The sequence below is a fragment of the Myodes glareolus genome, chromosome 11 (assembly GCF_982192425.1).
Source record: "Myodes glareolus chromosome 11, mMyoGla1.1, whole genome shotgun sequence".
Taxonomy (NCBI): domain Eukaryota; kingdom Metazoa; phylum Chordata; class Mammalia; order Rodentia; family Cricetidae; genus Myodes; species Myodes glareolus.
In genome coordinates this window covers 18,780,433-18,796,933 of record NC_142036.1, presented here as the reverse complement: position 1 = coordinate 18,796,933, position 16,501 = coordinate 18,780,433, and the positions used below count along the sequence as shown (strand labels likewise).

The 16,501-nt window shown below is 44.6% G+C and overlaps 1 protein-coding gene across 1 annotated transcript in view; it reads left to right on the top strand.

Moving 5' to 3' along the window:
• The first annotated feature begins 1,692 nt into the window (after nt 1-1,692).
• Nucleotides 1,693-16,501, top strand: part of Evl (Enah/Vasp-like) — a 148,993-nt gene continuing 134,184 nt past the window's right edge. Inside the window, exon 1 of the mRNA XM_085697916.2 lies at nt 1,693-1,919. Within this exon, the coding sequence (XP_085554042.1) occupies nt 1,915-1,919 (5 nt within the window). The 5' untranslated portion in view covers nt 1,693-1,914. The remainder of the gene's footprint in view (nt 1,920-16,501) is intronic.

Sequence of the window (16,501 nt, the reverse complement as noted above, 5' to 3'; positions counted from 1 at the left end):
GCTGAGGATCAGTTGAGGTACCAACTACAGTAGGAAACAGACTCTGAAAGGGTCTTTCCCACAAATCTCATCACCCCTACCTGTCCTTCTCCTTCCCCTAATAGCCAGTCATTTGAAACCAATGTCTATTTAGCAAAACTTGCACGTACAGAATGAAGGCTTTATTCCTTGGAAGTAGAAGAATTTGTGTTTTCCACTCTTTTGATAAAAAATGTTACAAAAAGTTAACGTTTTTGAAACATGTGACTTCAAGATTTCTTTCTGGAGGCCACCAGTCCTCAACTTTGAAAATAGTTTCTTCACAGTGTCAGTGATTTTATGACACGTGATGTGTGGGGTGGAAAGGCAGACAGTATCTTCACAGCAAACCTGCCAGTTGATGTTTCTTGCCAAGTCACAGCATGGCAACAACTTGTTAGATCCCAGGATCCCAGGGGCAGCAGGGAAGCCACCCGATCTGGAGATCAGTAACCAAATACAGGAAGGGCACCCATAAGCCAGGCTGGAATCAAAGGATGCACCAACCAGAGCTAACCCTGTCTCTCCTGGGCACGCCTGGGCCGCTTTCGGGTGACTTGAGGCTCGAACATCCGTCATTCTTTGAATGTGACAAGGCTCTTCTGTAACAAACAGACCAATCTGGACCCCAGGAAGACCGGAACAAATGAGGTTAGGATGGCTATCACCTCGGGCACTGACAGCAGGTTAAGGAATCCACTAGATTGCTTTCTTCCAGCTCATGGTGCTCTGTGAATGCCCTGGAAAGCCTGTACAATAGGGCTCCAGGTGCCCTTGGCACCCTCCCCGCTCAGCCTTGCCTCCCAAATCACGCCCTTGGTCCCTCACCACTCCACCTACCCTTCCCTCTAGCTCCGCCCCACCGGGCCCGCCTCGCTTCAGGTCCACACCGAGCTCCGCTCCCAGGCCCACGACCCTCCAGGGTTCCGCCGGAGCTCCACCCAGTTTCTTCCTACTAACTCCATCCTCAAAGCCTCTCCCTGTTCCTGCGGGGCCATCCGACTGCGCCCACCGCTCTGCCCTTAGGCCAGGCCCTGGTCGCCAAGACCTGTCTCTAGACACCCTCACCTTGCAGTTTAGCCCTGCCCCTCTGAGCCCTAGGCCACGCCCACTACCCCTCCTTCTAGACCCAAAACCCCAAAGCTTTCCTGCTGAAGTTGGCACCAGTCTTTCTTTTGGACACAGGGTCTCACCACGTAGCCCTGTCCGCCCTGAAACTCAGTAAGTTAACCTGTTCCTCTAAGTTGCAGTTTTGCCTTTGGGCCCAGGCCCCGCCCCCTTCCCCGCCCCCAGACCCGGTTGTCCAGCCACCCTTTCCACAATGCTTCGCCCCGCCCCTCTAAATTTGGGCCACGCCTCTGACCCGCCCCCTTGCGCTCCGCCTTCCTAGAGGCGCGGATCGTGGAACCCCGCGCCTTTTGTGTGGAGCTTCGCTGCCGCGCGCGCCCATTCCCTCAGCCGCTGCCGACCGAGGGGCGTCGGAGCGCGCAGTCCCCTCAGCGGGAGGAGGGGCGCCCCGCGTGCACCCCGCACCTCGGCCGCCGGCCGCCGCCCCGAGTCTCTGACGGGCGCGCGCCCGCTCGCTCCCGCCCGCGAGACCCCGCCGCTCGCCCCCTCCCCCGGCCCGTCGGCGGGCGGCACGCGCACGCGCCGGCTCGGGCACGCGCGCCCGCCAAGATGGCAGGGGCCGGGGCCCAGCTGTCAGTCGCCGCTGCCGCCGCAGCCGCCGCGCTGCCCCGCAGCTAGCGGCCCGGACGCCCGCCGGAGAAGATGAGCCCCCGCTGCCGCCTGCAGCCCAACCAGACGCGGAGCCGCCGCGCCCGGGGCCGGCTACCTCGCTAGCGCCCCGTCGCGCCGCGCCTTCACCCCTGGCCCCGCGCCCGCCCGGCAGCCACGATGAGGTGAGTCGGGGCCGCGAGCGCAGCGAGGCCGAGAGCTCCGGACTTGGAGGGCGGGGTGCCAGAGCATCGAGACGGCCCCGGATCTCCGAGCCGGCGCCCCAAGATCCAAAAGACGCGCAGGCCGCGGGGTCCGCGGGAGGCCGCGCCCGCCCTGCAGTGGTGTCTTCCCACCGAGCGTGCCGCGCCGCGCCGCACCGCAGCCGCCGTTCTGCACACTTTGCCATCGGTAGCTCTCCGCCCTCAGGGTGCTCTCCTCTTCACCTTTTCTCTTGCAAACCTGCCATTCTGTGTAACCCCAAAAGGCATGGCTACTGATTCAGTCAGTGAGCCTCGTCAACACCCAGAAACTCGCGTGCGCTCTTCGTTCGCAGCACCCACCCTTCTTCTCCAGGTTAACCGTACCCAGATTTCTGGGGTGGTGGAAGTAGTGGTGTATGCTGGTTTTTTTTTTAAATTTTTTTTTCTGTGCAATTTTTATCTTCTGAACTCATCTTCCTTTTATCTGTATTGTGAACTGTATATAAATCGGATAATGCACTATGTAATTTTGTGTTTGGCTTCTTTCTTCAAAGGTATTTCTGAAGTTCATCCATCCTGTGTCTATGATCTCCAGCCATGCATAGGGTAGATAGTCCACAGTTTAATCCAGTCTGCTACTGTTAGTGGACTTTTGAATTGTTTGTAGCTTTTGGGCTATTAACGCTGCAGTGAAAGTGCCTGTGTACTTCCTAACGCTTTGATTTTTCTTGAGTATGTATTATGCCTACCTACAAGTAGATTTTTTGGGGGAAGGGGTTGGCTTTTGTTGAGACAGGGTTTCTCTGTGTAGCCCCAGCTGTCCTGGAACTCACTCTGTAGACCCCGCTGGTCTCGAACTCAGAGATCCGCCTACCTCTGCCTCCCAAGTGCTGGGGTTAACTGGCACACACCACCACCACCCTCCTAGATTTTTTTTTAAACATAAAAACATACATATCTTCTGCTGTAGTGGATACAGCAAAGTTCCCAAAGTGGTGGTACCAGTTTACACCAGTAAGCATTTCATCGCTCTTGTTTAAAATACTTGACAAGCCTTGCTAGTGTCTGCCTGACATTTTAGCCATTCCGGTGAGTGTGAAGTGACAGTCCATCAGAGTTTTAATTTTCAGTTTCCTGTTGACTAACGAGGCTGATTGTCTTTTTGTGTTTGCTTGGCATCTCTTGTAAAGTGCCTGCTTACTGTCTGATTTTGCTTGAGGGGTTTACTTGTTTTTTCCTAATTTGTAGGGTTTCTTTTCCTAAGTGAAGAAGATAGGTTGTTGACATCTTGCAGAAATCTCAATGTTTTGCTTCTCACATGAAATGATGTCATTCACCTGGAATTGATCTTTGTGTAACATATGAAGTAGGGATTATGTTTCATTTTTACCTCGCATCATTTATTCCTCATTGTTTATCAAGGTCATCTTTTCCTCAACTGCATTGCTGCCTTTGTCATCTTCTATCTGGAGAACTTTTTTTTTTTTCTCTTCCAAGACAGGGTTTCTCTGTGTAACTTTGGCTGTATTGGAACTTGCCCTGTAGACCAGGCTGGCCTCAAACTCACAGAGTTCCGCCTGTCTATGCCTCCTGAGTTGAAGAGCATCTTTTAGTGGCTCTCTGTCTGTTGCAGTGTGGATATCAGACTAGGGGGAGCCTTGCATGCATCCACTGAGCCGTATCTGCAGCTCTTGTTTATTTGGCTTTTGTATCTTTTATGTATATGTGCGCATACATGTTTGTGTGGGGGGCACACACAAGTCTGAGATTGGCATTGGGAGTCTTCCTTCATTGCTCTCCAATTTACTTATTGAGGCAGGGTCTGTTAGTTGAAGACCAGCTGGCCAGTATGGGTAAGATTCACTTACCATCCTCTCGGTCCTGTCTAACGAATTGCAAGGAGGCTGCCACACCTACACATTTTATAAGGGATATATATATATATATATATATATATGTGTGTGTGTGTGTGTGTGTAGACCTTCCTCATGTTTGCTTAGCAAGCGATTTATCCTTGGAATCACCTCCTCCGCTTTAATCATTGTGTTTTTGAGACAGGGTCTTGTTCCATGGCTGCTTCGAAACACAGTAGCTCAGACTGGCCTAGAACTCACCATCTTCCTGTCTGCTAGGATTCCTTTAGTTGTTATGTGTGTTTTGCTAACAACAGGTTGCTGTTAGATTTTGTTTGAAAAATGCTTTATTCACTTTTTTTCTTGTTCATAAACAATTTTATTGAGGTGTAACTCATACCACAAAGCCCCACTAAAGGTTGTTGGTTTTTAGAATATCCACAGAGCTGTGCAATCATTAACATTAGAACCTTCCCTTCCACTTTAAAAGACTGTTTTCATTAATTAGCTGCAGAACTCAGGACTTCATTAAGCATTTGAAAGCTGTCTCCTAGTCTGACCTGAGTGTTCCTATTGAGAAGTCAATGATTACGTTGTTGTTCCTTTTGATAGTCTCGATCTGTCTGTTTCTTGTTTTTTGGTTTATTTTTAATTTTGAGATAGGTGCTCACACCTTAGCCCAGGCTAGTTTCAACTTCATGGCGGCCCTTGGCCTCTTGAATGCTGGGATTCCAAGTCTGAGCTGGTATACCTGGCTCTGCTTTTAAAGTGGTGTTCTCTTTGCCTTTGGTTATCAGTAATTTCACTAGGCATGCTCTCCCTCCCTCCCACTCCACACCCCCTCTCTGTCTCTCTCTCTTTCAATTGATCTCTCACTCTCTCTTTCTGATGAAGTCTAGTCTAGCCCACACTGGCCTTAAGCTTGAGATCTTCCCACCTCAGCCTCCCGAGTGCTGGGATGGCAAGTGTGCAACAGTGCTCAATCGCAATCTCTTGTGTGTTTTTATTTTTATAGTTGGGTTCTTATGGTTTTTTTTTTTTTGGTTTTTTTTTTTTTTTGAGATAGGGTCTCACTGTAACCCCGGATGTCCTGGAACTCACTATGTGGAGCAAACTGGCTTCAAACTCACAGAGTTCTGGCTGCCTCTGCCTCCCAAGTGCTGGTCTTATGGCTTCTTGAATCTATGGATTTGTGTCTTTCATTAGCTTTGTGTGCATCAGGCATTAGGACTACTTTTACCTATTGTCTCTTATATTTGCTTCTAGGATGGCAGGTGTTATGTGGATCATTTTATAAATATCTGTCTGCTTCTCTTTCCTTCTTTACCCTTTGTATTTATTTCTCTGTTCTTCATTCTGGAGTTCTCTTCATTTATCTTTCAGTTAATAGAAGCTTTTATTGAAATTATCTATTGTATTCTTAAGTTCAATCACCACATCTTTCAAATCACAATCTTACCACCTTTTATAATTTCTAGTTATCTGCTTAACTTTTCAGCCTTGTCTTTTATGTCTCTGAATATACAATTTTGTCTGTGTTGATACATGGTGTCCATACTGAGTCATTTTCAGGGTCTTTTTCTGCTGATTTTCATGCATATTGTTTTTGCTCCTTGTGAGCCTAATTCTTTTTTGTTTTGTTTTGTTTTGTTTTTCTGAGACAGGGTTTCTCTGTGCAGCCCTGGCTGTCCTGGTACTCACCGTGTAGACCAGGCTGGCCTTGAACTAACTGAGAGGTCCATCTGCCTCTACCTCTGCCTCCTTAGTGCTGAGGTTAAAGGCATGGGCTACTGCTGCCCACTGCTCAGGTGAGTTCTAGCCAAGGATCACCTGTCCAGAGGTGGCACTGCCCTTGGTGGTCTGGGTCCCACCACATCAATCTTTAATCAAGAAAATGCCCCCACAGACTTGCCTACAGGCCAGCCTAATGGAGGCAGTTCCTCCACTGAGATTCTCTCTTTCCAGGTGACTCAGTTTGTGTCAAGTTGATTAAGTGCATAAGTACCTTCTCAGTCTCAGACAAGCCTTCCCGCAGTGGCTCTAAGCAAGCGTTGCTATCTTTTGCCTCTGGTGTTTGTGGCTCTGTTCAGCTGAGAAATTTTTATGATTTACTTAGTCTACAGTCATTAGACACAAAAGTCCTTGGTTTTTGCATTTTCCTGGAACAGTCTGAGTCAAAATTGAGTTCTGGAGACTTATGCTGCTGGGTAATGGAAGCTGTCGAGAATAGAAACAGCCGTTTGCTTGTGTTTTGTCCCAGCTGCACCCATTTGTTTCTGTTAGTTTGTTAAATGCTCTTGGAGCTTCTTTTTTCTGTCCCCAAATGTGAACTCCTCGTAATATGTAATCAATTTAAAAGGTGACATTTCAGCTCAGTAATGCAAGTCAAGTATTGGGAGGTGGAGAATGTGAGTTTCATGCTTTAGGCTCGTTTATTTCTCCTGTATGGCTTCTTTAGTCGTTGATGACTTAGTAAAAAGTCTTGAAGAGACTGCAGTATTTGACCAGAAATAGAACAATTCCCAGTCCGATCACTGGGTCCAATAAGATAGCAGATTATAGAAATTTGAGTTCTTAAAATGACTTCCAGGACGAGTTGTTCATTCTCTTATTCTTTTTCCTCCTTACATTTAATTTTAATATGGTTTTAAATTAGTTTAATTTGGTTCATTGTTGAAAATACTGATAGCTGGGCGTCTATAACATTTATATTTACTTGGAAGTATTTGATTTTTGCAAATAGTAAATGGGACCAGGGATCCTTTTGTCTGTAGTTAACTATTGATTTGATTTGGCTGTTTGTAACTATAGGAAAACACACTGTTTCTCCTCCACTTTCACATCATGGTGATCAGCATAAAGGAGCCAGGTGGCATGCACCTGCGGTGTCCAGGAGGCTGTTGTGGGAGGATCGTTTGAGCAAAGGAGTTTGAAGCTAAATTGAACAACATAGCGAGACTCCTAGCTTAAAAATAAAACAATTTACAAGAAAGAAATAGAAGGTTTTTGTGACCTCAAAGGTGTGATTTCCTCCACCCTGCAAGAGTAGAAACTAACTGAGTCTTCTTCGGTTTCATTCAGTTCCTTTTCATTTGGTTGGATTTGATTTTCTGAGACACAGTCTTCCTATGTGACCAAGGCTGACCTGGAACTCTGTGTTTCTCAAACTGTCTTCAAGTTTACAATCATCTTGCCTCTACCTCCTGAGTATTAGAATTTTTGTAATTCACTCCTGATAACTGTCTGTGTCAACTCCCACAGGCCAAGGACAAAGTTCTCAAGACTGCCCAACAAATAGTTACCGTACCTGAAAGAGTCACAGGAATTTACAGTGTTCCTTTTGTGCCTATTGCCAAAATCCAAAGGTGTTTGACTATAGCTGTAGTGTCTGGTGAAGTGAGGGTCCTATAATCCCCACACAGCATACCTGCCTCTGTCAGGGCCACCTGTGTATGTATAAGGCATGGCTAGTCTAGCATGTGGGCAGGTCTGTGTGTGTTGGGAAGATCTCATGTGACCCAGAGCTCTATGCCAGTTGCATATCGTGTAGAATGCCGATTATAGTAGAGCATGGTATAAGATGCACAGACACCCCGACAAACAGGCCTTGTTCATTCGCTGTCACTGACCTTCTCTTGCTAGCATGGCCAGGCCAAGTACCTTTCTGAACTTACTGCTCTAGGTCGGGGTAGTAGGAAAGAGCTTTCCAGATGTTTTTGCCCTCGTGTTAAGATTAGTTTTAGAGGACATAGGTCATTATCAGGATCTCTCTCTCTCTCTCTCTCTCTCTCTGTATGTATGTATGTATGTATGTCTAGGTTCCTGGTTTAGGGCTGATGTCATTTTACCTGTGGACAGTGATTTTAAGTTGAGCAGTAGCATTCTTTTATTAATCTGTCACTTCTGGGTATGTAGTTCAATGGGAAAGTGCTTGCTCTGTTTCTGAGAGGCCCTGGATTCTACTGTTAGCATGTTAGCCGTACAAAATCAATCAAAAGTCAAATTAGTCAGTTAGTAGATCAATCAGAGGCTCACAAAGTATTGTCACTAAATTGTGCTGGTTTTGTTTGATTTAATCTACATTTTTACTTTGCTCATCTACTTTTACATACCCAAGACATTGAGACTTAGGGTTTTTTTGTTTGCTTGCTTGCTTGTGTGTTTTTTTGTTTTGTTTTGTTTTTTTGGGGGGAGGGTTTCTTTGTGTATCTCTGGCTGTTCTGGAACTCACTCTGTAGACCAGGCTGACCTCGAATTCACAGAGATCTGCCTGCCTCTGCCTCCTTGAGTGCTGGGATTAAAGGTGTGTGCCTCCACCGTCCAGTGAGCTTTAGTTTTATAATTACATACAGTCTAATGAAAATAAACCAATATTGTTTCCTTTGGGATTTTCTTCTCTAAGGGGAATCTGTACACAACAGTTTGAAAAACCCTACAATAGTCCCTATACTTAATGAAGAGACTCTTGAGTTATGGGCAAGTCCCAAATGCTGCACCAAGATCCATAGTAGCTTAGAACAAACAGAGTACCTCCAGTGAATGACCTTGGACCTCCTGAAATAGTCAGAAGTAGAGGTTTCTTCTTCATTAGCCTAAGAAAATCACCTCCACTGAAGTCTTTTTCTAGCGGAAAATTTTTCTTACTTTAAAAAGTCATTAAAAAGGTTGGCAGTGGGTGTGTTATCTACTGCATGACATTTGCATACGCCCGGTGTTTTGTGTTGTTGTCAGTCATCTTACCTCTGACAAACCATTTCCTTCACTTCCTTAAATATTCTGTGGGACGTTTGGAGTAGCTGTAGTTCATCACACAACACACCGTGAGCTACCAGAGCCCAGGCTAGAGCACCTGTCTTTCCAGCTTCATCATTGTAAGTAACATTGCGGTGAATATCTGTGTGTACCTCTGATTATGTCCTCAAGGGAAGTTAGCAACTGGATTGCTGGGACTGAAGAGGATAAACATTTTAAGGCCGATCTGTATACTACCAGGATGTTAAATCTAAATGAGGGGAAAAGATAGAGCTAGGGAAAGCAAGTTTAACCCTGGAGGTTAAAGTCAGAAGTTGTCCCTCAAAGGAAGGGCATTAGTGATGTTGAAAGGGAGATCAGAGAAGCGTCTGTTTGTAGGTGACCATGGTGGGCGGTTAATGCAGAGACCACAGCTGGCTGAAGTCCATAGAATAAGTGACTGCAGTGCTTGGTCCTTAAGGGGACATCTATATCACACATACACACACACACATGCACACACGCACACACATACACATACATACACACACACACACACACACACTCACGTTTTTTCTTTCCCTTTCCCTCTTCCTTCTTCTCTCTACCTCCCTTCCTCCCTCCCCACCCCAAGCTCAGGGAATATCACAGAATGTAAAAGCCAGAAGTTAGGGAGGTGTGCCTTAAAATCATGTCTTCCGGGTGTGACATGGCTGATGCACTCTCAAACTCAACACCTCTGATGTCCTGCACGAAACCTGTAAAAATTTGGGTCCAACATTTCATCATGGAGTGGGGAAGGGCTCATAAGTCCGCACCCCTCCCTGTGGGACAGATGTGGTGGCTGGAGGAGGGGTTTCTTTTTCTTCATTGGTGTAGCCACAGATATATTACCCATGCCTCGGTAGGCAGCCCTCTTTAAACTCTGGGTCACATAGACACAAAACCCAGGAAAGTAGGATAGCTCGCTGTGAAGAATGGTTCCAGGGTTTCATTGTTTTAGTAGGATAATGAGGAGAGAATGAAGAGAACTAAAACTCTTTATATACATGTATGAAGTAGTCAAATACTTAAAAATATTAAATCTTAAAAAGGGTGGGTTTGTGGGAGTAACATGTTTTGCACATGTTAGAGAAGGAGCCTAGGCTTAGAATGGTGTAGTTTCACCTGTCTGCCAGTGGAGGGAGCCCTGTTTCCAGTTCCTCTGTAGGTGTTTGCTATGAAGGTAGAGTGCCCTAATCTTTAGGGCTGTGTGAGTGAACACAGCTTTTTGTTTATATTAATAAATTTGAGTTTAACTTATTCAATGTACTTTTAAGCAACTCTAGTTTAAGAGTCAGGCAGCATTGGATTCTTCTCAGGCTGCTGCCTTTTAGCTAGCTCACTGAACAATTAACTTCTTTGATCTTCTATTTTTAAATGAAATATAAATATGGTAGTCTTACTTCCCAGGGTTTTGTGACATCAAATGAGGATATATTCAAAGTTCTTAGCTGTGATATTTACCCTGTTCCATCACAATTTCTTCTGTGAAGAAGATAGTCCCTGGAAAATATGGAATGATTCTGAAAGTTTTGTCAGATCACAATATCATGCCCTCAGTGTGTAATAATTCGGGGGGGGGGTGTTAGAAACTGAAGTTGTTATTGGTTCTTCAATATTTATTAGTTTATTTGTTTATTTGATTTCTATGCTGGGGATCAAACCCAGGTTTTGTACATGTTAGTTGTCACTAAGCTACATCCCTTGTCCTTGGTTTGTTATTTTTGTTGTTGCATAGACTGGCCTGAAATTCAAGATCCTCCTGCCTCAGCTTCCCAAGTACCAGGATTCCAGACATGTGTCACCATGCCTGATAAATACTTCAGCTTTAAAAATGAGTCAGGGTCATGTTCTAGAAAAGTCACAAAAGGCAATTGTTAAAAGTAAAACAGGAGACCTTATTTCTGGGAAGAGAAGATAATGGTACCAGAAGTGCAGATCAAGAAAATACATATTGCAGCAGAGCACATTTGACTCTAAAACTCAAAAAACAAACAAAAACACCAAACAAGAGACCTGAGCCTCTTTGTCTGGACTGTGAGAAATGGTTTTGTATAGCTCTACGCATGTCTTCTTCGCATCTTACAGAGTCTACAGACAGTTGAGCTAATACAAGCTTGACTCGGGTGGTCTCTTCACACCTTCTCTGTCTTTTGCCCTATGACAGGTCTACGTGGGCCTGGACTTTAAAGGTTCTCTCCTGTAAACATTGTGTGCCTTGCCTGAATACTGCAGCTTCTGGGAAGCTGTGGTCGTTGCTCTTATCAGCTGCTCTCTCAAAGAATCCTTAAGCAAGAAATATTCTGATGAACTAAACCACACAGTTGATCAAAGTCTTGTCATTGCCACCTTGCTGATTCCTTAACCTTCAAATCTAGACTTGGGCATTTAGCACAGCATCCCTAGCATTGGTCCCCAGGACCACCATAAGCCACTTCCCTGAAAAAAAAAATTCAAAGCTTGAATGTCGCTTCCTTATGGAAGTAGTCCTTGCCCTGTATCCTGCATGAAGAACCTTCCCTGTTTGTTGCCTGTGGACTGTCCTGTTTTCTCTTATGTATATGTTGCCTTGAACTCACAGAGATCCACTTACCTCTGCCTCCCGAGTGCTGGGATTAAAGGTGTGCACCACCACCACCTGGCTGCGTATTTGTTTTTAATACTTAAGTTTGTCCTGTAACTCCACAGGCTTTGGAAAAGGAGAAATTACACCTCTTTTGATATCTGTTGGACCTGTAGGGCCTACCACTGTGCCTGGTACTTGGTAGATGCTTTGTAACACTGACACATACAACTAAAGTGGATGGCTTACATGGTGTCATTCCAGTTGGCTTTGATCTGTCTAATTATGATATTGCAGACAGCCACGTCATTTGGTAGATGTTGGCACAGAGACAAAAGCTTTTTGCATTGTGCTTAGCAAATTAACACATTGCTGGATGGCAGTGCCTTTGTCTGTTGTCATACTGCTGCCATGAAGTATTTGTTTGATGACATGGTGTGGTTTTCCCGTTATTACCTTTGTAAGAACTGTAATACTCACTATCCCAACTATTCCTCAAACTTTATTCTGTGTGCAAATCTTCAGTAGCAAAGGAAAGGGCGTGCGTATGTTTCCAGAAGGTGATCCCAGGTCTCCCGCTCTATGGAAAGGGAGGGAGGGATCCTCATGTCTAAGGATTTTAGTTTTGTAGGAAGACAGAGCAGATAGTCCAGCTCTCGTATATTCTCCCCTGCTCAGTCCCACCTGTTGCCATCTAGAGCATTAGTGTCAGGTTGCTGTTGAAACTTTATCAATTGAAGTCTGTGTTTATTCACAGTTCCTTCACTTTTTGCTTTGTGTTCCTTAGGCTCCTCTTGATGGTAAAAGTTTCTCTGATTTTCATTTTCCTTTTTGGGGGGATTTATTTAAAAAGTTTTGATTACATATATATGTGTGTCCATGTTTGTGCACATGTGTGTGGGTGCCTGTGGAGGCCAGAGACATTGGATTAACTGGAGTTACAGAAGATTGTGAGCCACCTGACATGGCTGCTGAGATCCTCTGGAAGAGCACACTGCACTCTTAACTGCTGAGCCATCTCTTCAGCCCAGACCTGTCCTCTCACTCACCGTGACTGCTTTGGAGTCACTGCTTTGGAGCTGCTTTGGACTACTGGTGGCCTGTGTTGAACGATTCTCCTTCACTGGGTTTTGTCTGATGTTTTTTTCTGGTGATTAGTCTGGGATTTTAATTTTGGAGGAGAGGGAGCTACATAGTTGAAGTGCTGGTCTCATCGGTTAAACAGAGGGCGGGTACTAGACTGACAGTGTTGCTGACATTGGTCACTTGCTGATTTCATATTCCTTGTTTCTTCTCTGCTGGTTTTCTCTTTGCCTCTGTGTTACTTTTCTTACAGTGACCGAATATTTCACAGAAACAATGCAAGGAAAGGAAACTTGTGTAGAACAAAGCAGGATTATCAAGTGCACTGCAAGGTAATGGCAGGCAGGGGGCCTTCCAGGACAGGGAGGTTCTTCATTTTCAAAGGGTTGTTTGTCCCATGCCCATATAGAGAAGCTCGTGGGGATGGGAGCATGTGGAGACAGGAAGAGGGTCCTGGGGACAAGACACTGCCTTGCAGGCAGTGGCCTGCTTCCAGCTTTGCCCTACCTCCTTAGTTTCCAGGACTCAATATAGCACCAGCAGCTGAGGCCTAATGGTTTGGTACACACACCTGAGTGGCACATTTCATAGTCAATTCATAACATCCTTCATACTGTACTCTTTCCATGGAGGCCATTGTGCACAGCTCGCAAATAAGTGATATGATACACTGGTCAGTGATTTTGAAATGTTAATAGCATGTTAATGTATATTAGACAGTTACCTTGTCCATAGTGTTTTGGGTGTGTTTCCCAAAACTGAACTGGAGATCAAGGCTTATGTGAAAGGAGTATGAAAGGAGATATTACTCTAGTTACCCAGTCTTATAGGCGCTGATATTTGAGAAGAAAGGGAAAAATAAGTATGTATTAGCTTTTACTTCACGTGTCAAAAGTAGCCCCCAGCACACTACCACCTGAGTCTAGTGACAGTCATTGGTAGATAGCAAGAGGGACTGCCATAGCATCTTACTGTGGTCACAGCAGAGAACCCAGAAGTGGGCCCTTTTAAGCACTCGTGTATTATTCTTACTAAATAAAAGGTAAATACATTTTACTTTTCAGTCCTCTCAGTCACTGCTTCTCAATTTTTAATTTTAGCCCATAAATCCTTTATACTCCTGGATTGAAGTCAGCCATTTTTTTTTGATTCTTAATGCATGTGTTTCTGTGTGTGGTTTTATTCAGACATTCAAATCTCTGGTCCATTTGGAATTTAACAACTGGCTCGAGAGATAGATTCAACTTTACCCTTTCCAAATACTACCCAAATACTACTCCTTAGAAAGCCTATTTGCTCTCAGTGTTTGGAGTCCTGTTTTTTGTTTGTTTGTTTGTTTTGTTTTGTCACAAATAATCAATTGTACCTGTCTCTGGATTTACCATTCTGTTCACTTTGTCTGTATTTGTCCCTGTGCTGATACTAATAATGACTTTTAATTAAAGAAGCTTTAAGTTGGTTTTAACTTTTTGTAGTGTTAGTACTATCATTTCTCCGGTAAGAATCCAGTAGCTGTTCAGTCCATGAGGCGGGATATCTCAGATGGTCTTCATCATACTCTGGAATCCCAAAAAAGTAGGCTCCAATGTCAGCAAAGGAATGGACTTGTCAGGCAGATGGAAAGCAAGCTGGCAAAGAGGGCAAGTTCCCTTCTTCCAAGTCCTTTATATAGGCGGCCAGAAGAAGGTGTGGTTCAGATTAAAGGTGTCTTCCTACCTCAAAAGATCTGGATTCATTGTGTATCTTCCCACTTCAAAAGATCAGGATTAAAAGTGCATCTCCCCCACTTGAAATTAATTAAGAAAAAAATTTCTTCCAGGTTTAAAACCCAGTTGCTTGGGTTTTAGTTAATTCTAGATGTGGTCAAATTGACAACCAAGAATAGCTATCACAAGTCAAGCTTTGTCAACTTGACACACAATTATATCTCCTTATGTCATGCTTAATTTCCAAATGAAAACAAGGCCAGATCATATTTGAACCTGTGGTGGTTTGAATGTACCATGTATGTTTGAATGATTGATCATTAGGGTGCGGCAACTACTAGAGAAGGAATAGAAGTGAAATGGGTGTGGTCTTGTAGGAAATGTGTCACTGGAGTAGGCTTTGAAGTTTCAAAAGCTTCCACCCCCCCAAAAAAGAAGAAAAAGTGGGCATGGTGTCCCACCCCTTTAGTCCCAGCATTTCTGAGGCAAAAGCAGGCAGATCTCTGAATTCGAGACCAGGCTGGGCTACATAGCTAGTTCCAGGACAGGGTTACAAAAAGAAGCCCTATCTCCTAACAAAAGCCTAAACCAGGTCCAGTGGCTCCCTCTTCCTGCTGCCTTCAGATCCATATATAGAACTCTCAGTTACCACGTGTGCCACTATGCTCCTTGCATAAGGATAATGGACTAAACCTCTGTAAGTGTAAGCAAGCCCCAATTAACTGCTTTCTTTTTATAGGAGTTGCCATAGTCATGGTGTCTCTTCACAGCAATACACTAAGATAACACTTAACATTATATAACCATCCAGCATACAATTGAAAACGCATTATAAATTTGAATAAGTGACAGTGTCCCATGAGAGATATTCTTATATCTTAAAAATGATAACCACTGATATTCTCTTAATTTATGTTATATTATATGATGAAGACATTGAGGAAAGAAAGCACAGATATCTATACAAATAGATTCTTAACAAAATAGGACAGAAAAACTCATGTTAATTATAATCCATGTTTCTGGTCACATGACCTTAGTTGGTATTCATAACTGTTTTTCTCTACTACCCATTCTGTATTTTCTCCAACCCCAGCAAGCACCTCAAGCAGGTGTTGACTCTTTTCCTGACAGGTCCGTGACCTTTGTCATCCCATTTGGATTAGGTTGTTGTGATTTCCCTTTGACTTTAATCACAGGACATGATAGCACAAGAGATGCCCTAAAAGAGTGTTTCTTAACCTGTGGGTTGTAACTTTTTGGAGGTTGATCAATGCTTTCACAGGGATCACCTAAGACCATCAAAAACCACAGGTATTTGCATTACGATTCCTAACATTAGTGAAATTATAGTTATGAAATAGCAACAAAAATAATTTTATGGTTGGGGTCACCACAACATGAGGAACTGTATTAAAGGGTCTAAACATGAGGAAGGTTGAGAACCACTCCCTGCCCTAAAGGTTCTCCTGCAGTCTAGACATAATCCCTTTCTCCATAGGAGAAGCAATCCAATTTACCTTTGGTAAGCTGGATCGATCACACCTCCTAACACTGTTATTTCTTTCTTGGCTTGTTGACTTAAGGGCATCGGAAGCCCAAAGTTGCTGGTGGGTCGTCTGCACTCCAAGTTCAATAGGATGCTTATTGTGGCCCCTGGCAGAAACATTTCCCATTGTATAACCAAAGCTTCTAGACCAGCAAAACTTAAGGTTGCAGGAACAGAAAGCAAAAACCTTTACAGTGGGTCACTAGGGGTGATAGTGAGTGGAACTATTCCTTTTTATACCCCTTGATTCCTGAACCTATGGATCCCGGCTATATATTGGGCATTGATTCAAGGCATGTATCACCTTCTGAGAACTCTGCCTTAGCCCTCCAGTCTGCTGCCACCTAATTGACCATGTAACTGTGTCTTCAAAAGGCCATTTTATCTTTCTATCAGTCCAGCTACTTCAGGATGGTGGGGGTCATGAAAGACCAGTGGATTCTATGATCGTGGGGCACTGTTTTACTTCTCTGGCTGTGAAGCAAGTTCCTTGGCCAGAAGCAATACTGTGTGGAATACCATGCTGATAGATAAGGCATTCTGTAAGTCCATGATGATAGTTTTGGCAGAAGCATTATGTGCAGGAAAGACAAATCCATAGCCAGAATGGCATCTACTCCAGTAGGGACAAAGCATCAGCCTTTCTACAGAAGTGGTTCAGTGTAGTCAACCTGCTACCAGGCCACTGGCTGGTCACCTGGGAATGGTGCCATATCTGGGGCTCAGTGTTGGTCTCTGCTGTTGGCAGATCTGGCACTCAGCAGCAGCTGTAGCCAAGACAGCCTTGGTGAGTGGAAGTCTGTGTTGTCCAGCCCATATATAACCTCCATTCTTGTGGGAATTCATTCTGCCAATAGCTTTGGGGTACCATCCTTCAAGAGTGGCTGCTTGCCTGCAAATGTGATCTCTTAAAAGGAGAGAGAGAGAAGCATATACACGCTCTCTTGGGTTGTGAAGACTGGAGTCAGGTAGCGTGAAGCAGCGTGTGGCCGGTTCCCAACTCCCTCGATTTGTGAATCTGCTCTCCCCAGTCCCCC